The sequence below is a fragment of the Vollenhovia emeryi genome, unplaced genomic scaffold, assembly GCF_000949405.1.
Source record: "Vollenhovia emeryi isolate VEMERY1.0 unplaced genomic scaffold, V.emery_V1.0 DF939145.1, whole genome shotgun sequence".
NCBI classification, from domain to species: domain Eukaryota; kingdom Metazoa; phylum Arthropoda; class Insecta; order Hymenoptera; family Formicidae; genus Vollenhovia; species Vollenhovia emeryi.
The window spans coordinates 1,638,716-1,643,196 of NW_011967221.1; the positions used below are offsets into that span (position 1 = coordinate 1,638,716).

The following is a 4,481-nucleotide window of genomic DNA, read 5'->3' on the forward strand; positions in this document are numbered from 1 at the left end:
CTGCCTCCGACGGCACGGCAAGCGCCACGACGACGACGGCTGCGACGGCGGCGGTGGCGGCGGCGGCGGCGGCGGCGGCGGCGGTGGCGGCGGCGGCGGCGCGACGACGCCGACGTCATCCGCGGGTAACGGCGACTCGCCCGAGAGATCCCGGATCGGGACGCCGCAGACGTCATACGCCAATCCGACATCGACGAACGATCGTTTTGCCTACGCGTCGATCTCGGAACGTCGCTCGCGGTAGCCCGCCAACGTGTGCTCGATCTTCCTCTCGCGGTACCAAAGCACTTTCTTCTCACCTCGCGTTCGGCGCCGCGTGATTTTTAAATTTCTTCGGGCTCGCTCGAGTACGCCGCATTCCGCTGATACCGGTGGTGATTGTTGGATTGGAGAACCCAGAGGGTCGGACGATCAAGGGACTTGGTGATAGATCGAAAGGGTTCGAAAGTCAGTGATCGCCGAACAAGTGACTTACGTTTTACGGTGCATAACACGACACGTAGCAACCTCGAAGTACCATATGTGAGTCTATAATAATTTTCAATTGGGCATACGAGTGCGCATACGCTTTGCTCTGAAAGACGCGAGTTTTTGTGAACATAGATAGTCTCTCTTCGTCAGGAGAATTAAAAACTTTTTGTTAGAGAGACAGGAAATTGTTTCGATTAATTTTGCAACCATTATTTTAAGACAAATGTTGTCTGAGATTCATCTCTCGCTTAACTTGAATGAAATCAATTAAAAATCTTAGAAATTAGGTTCTCCGAATTATAAGAATAAATGTATCGAGCTTATTGTAATACATTGTTCCGTTCGTGTTGTTTGAAGACAATTAAAATTACGAACTAGCTTTATATCTTATATTATAGTGGGAGAGTTGCGTTGGGTTGCAAGGAAAACATATTAAATTGCTGCGTCCGTGCGTCTTATGTTTCATGTCAAAATCGGTAAGCGAAGTATAAAGATTTTGCATGCCGCCAGGTTTTAGTGCACCTGACATCGGCCTGACAACGAATGATCGAGGAGGCACAATGAACGGAACAGCGACAGTCACGGCCACCGAGGACCACCAGCATCAGCATCAACAAGCGCAAAATGAATCGACTTCGGACCATCCACGGAGCCCCGCCAGCCCACTGAGCGTTAGACACGGTAAGACGGCACAAAAAGTACTTAAAATATTAGATGAATTCATGCAATCGATACGAGCAAATAAAGAAGTTATAATTGAGTATCTCGATTCAAGAAAAACGCAAAAAAAAATCGACTTACGTTCCTATTTTTCATTGCGAAAAGAAAATAAGTAAACTCGCAATCTTTGGTTGGTGCGCGACGAAAAGTGCATTCAAATAGCCCGCTGGAGAAAGAAAAATTAAAGAGGGGTGTCGAAAGAAAGAGATATAAAAAAATTCTTACGCCAGAACCAGTTCCGGACTTGACTGAAAGAAGTTCACGGAGATGCCGGTAGTACCAATGACGACTCTGATCTGGATATTTAGATAACGTTCACGTTGTAATTGGTTTCTTTTTGTTATTAAACTTTTGCCCAGAAGTGACATAAGGTTCCCATCTTTTCCCAAACACTGTCGTTAAGCAACAGAGATGCGTCGCTGCTGAAACAAATGGTTTTTTTCCTTTTTTGCGATATGTGAAAATAAATATTTTTATTTGTTACAAGTTTATGAAAGCTTTGAAAGAAATCGAGGCGAATGTTTATAGAACAACTCTTTATTTTAGTAATTTTTGCAAAAGAAAAGCATAATTTGACACGTTCTTTTTTAATTGAGACCCGCAATTTATACTCCGACAGTTGAGGAAAATATAAGTATGTTTAAATGTGCTAAATATTATATGATAAAAAAATTGTATATATATTTGAGTGTCTAATATATTTTTGGAATGTATTATGTACGAGAGTTCGTTCAAATCAACCTCTATCGCATTGATAAATGCACTAGTAAATACACCCTTGACCTTTACTTTCTACACGTTCTCGTGTTATAATGTGCGTCAAATGCACGTCAAACATAACATTTTCATGCGCGAATTGCACGTACAAATGCGACATAGCTCGCATCTTTAACTAACCAATATATAAATATCGAAGTGTAGTAAAAGTTTACGAAAACAAACTGAACTCACTTATAATTAATAAATGAAACAGGATTGGCATAGATTTAACAATAGATTAGACAAGATGCTATTTTCGGTCGAGCTGAATCTTACGATTAGTAGCCTAATATTTCTGTGTGAGTTTTTTAGTTTAAATATGATGCTTACTAGCATCGTATTAGCAAAATTGATTATCGATTTAAGTAAGTGCATTTGCTGTTCCAACAAGAAGCTTTTAGGATCAAAAATAACCGGCGCGATCGTTGGCTGAGTTGGAAAAAGAATACATTTACACAGAAATATTATTAGATTACCAAAATCCAGTTTAACCGAAATCGACATTTTCTTTAATACATCGTTGCTTATCATTGATATGTTTAGCGACTCATTGTGGCACGTATTATTATTATCAATTTTCATTATCACGGTTCTTTATTTAACTTTTATGACATTTTATAGGCTATTATCGTAACACGTGTCTAAAAGGGATTACATCTTAATTTTAACGCGTTGAAAATGACAATTTAATAGATGGAATGCACGGAGAAGCGCATTTTTAATGCATTACATCGCATTTCAATGCATACATGGGGACTAAGAGCAAGGATAATTATCGGTGATTGATAATAAATCAATGAGGATATTGATTGCTTAAGACAAGATCTGAAAAAATTTTGAAAAAGAGACATATTAGTCGGGGAAAGAAAGCAGCGATGTATGTTCTTTAAGAGAAAGATATTTGTAATTCTCTTGCTGCATAGAATTTTTACTACTGATCAGTAATGAGACGTGAATTTTGCTAGTGTCCTCGTCATTTCTTTCGCGACGTAATGTAATACGTAACGCGTAATGTAACGCGTAATGTAATACGTAATGTAATGCGTAAACTTGCATCAACGTGCGATTCTTCTCCCTCCGCTCGCGCCAGGTCAGCCGAGATTTGATTATTCTAATGGCATAATGTCGTTGCCTACGTGTCACCCTCTTTTTCCCACTTATCCTGCCCCACGACTGTAAAAGTTCGTCATGGGGGTGGGCTTTGGGTGCACACTGCCCGTCGCTTCGCACCGTCGGCTCTTAGCGACGGGCGAAGCGCGAGGTGATTCCCTCTGTCTATTTCTTTCTATCATTTTTTCAAGGCTTGTGTTCAAATAATCCTCACATCTTTTAATCATAGATTGTTAGCGGTCCAAAAAACTAGTATACTTTTTTATTACAACGTGAGTTTCACTTTGGATATTAAATGTCATGTCTAACAATAAGTTGAAATCCAGAGATTTGATAACATTTTCTGAAAGTAAAATAAATAATGTATATGGCAAATAATGTGTGCGCGTTTCACCCGTTGTGTTTTTATTCGCATCTTTCAAGTGTAATCTGAGAAAATACTTGCAAACGCTAAAAGTTTATTGGATCAAAGTTGGTTTAACAAAATTACACCTGTGAATTTTAATCCAATGACTTAGTTATATTCTCCGAAGTTTGTGTAATATTGAAAAATATATAACTTCAGGATATTCAACAATAATTTTACTTGTTCGACAATTTTAAATAACTACAGATACAATCCAGTCTCAAGTCATTTCTTCAGCCAAAATCTACTCGACGATACACGCTTTTGATTATCGGTAGATTCTCGTTTTCCAACTTTCATATTATAAATTTCAACACTATGTTGAATTATTGTTTGAATTTAAACAAGCGAGGAGCATATCGAGTTTCTGCTGCTTTGTCCCTTCAAGTGGCATATTGTATCTCATTGTACAGTAGAATCCCGAGTTCCAGTTTATAATATATTCCAAAGCAAATTTTTAGTTTAACTTTTATTTTAACTGTCGAAAAGTTTCAATATTAATAATAATATAAACGTTATAATATCTTCACGCAGAAAAAGTAATTTTAGAAAAGTTTTATTTTACTTACAGTACAAACTTTTAACAGTCACGCCATGTAAGTACCTATATTTAACAATTTATTTTTTAATACACATACATATGTGCGCGTGCAACAAATGCATTGTTTTTACCATGAGTAATGTTGGAACATCTTTTTATCTTTCCTTTTCGGTTTATCTGAGTTTTTCATTATCCGAGGTGGGTTCGGTCCATATTAATTCGGATAATCGGGACTCTACTGTATTTCGTCGCATTAACTTGCATTTATTTAAAACAGATCCTCGAAAATCAATTGTATACTTAACTGCTGTATTTAATACTATACTTGCCAACGGCAAATATTATATTATTGTTACAGCAAAATTATTTCGATATCTTTAAATCGCGATGGCAAGAAATGGCGGGATTTGTTTTTTCCTTTTTGGCTCTTAGAAAATGGGCATGCGTGCAGAAAGAATTTTGCTGGAGGATGCT

The 4,481-nt window shown here is 37.9% G+C and overlaps 1 protein-coding gene across 1 annotated transcript in view; it reads left to right on the forward strand.

The window, feature by feature from the left end:
• Positions 1 to 130: 130 nt before the first annotated feature.
• The window catches only part of LOC105566336 (photoreceptor-specific nuclear receptor-like), a 31,747-nt gene continuing 27,396 nt past the window's right edge, over positions 131 to 4,481 (forward strand). The window contains exons 1-2 of the mRNA XM_012020251.1: positions 131 to 522; positions 982 to 1,152. Coding sequence (XP_011875641.1) covers positions 1,032 to 1,152 — 121 coding nt within the window. The 5' untranslated portion in view covers positions 131 to 522; positions 982 to 1,031. The remainder of the gene's footprint in view (positions 523 to 981; positions 1,153 to 4,481) is intronic.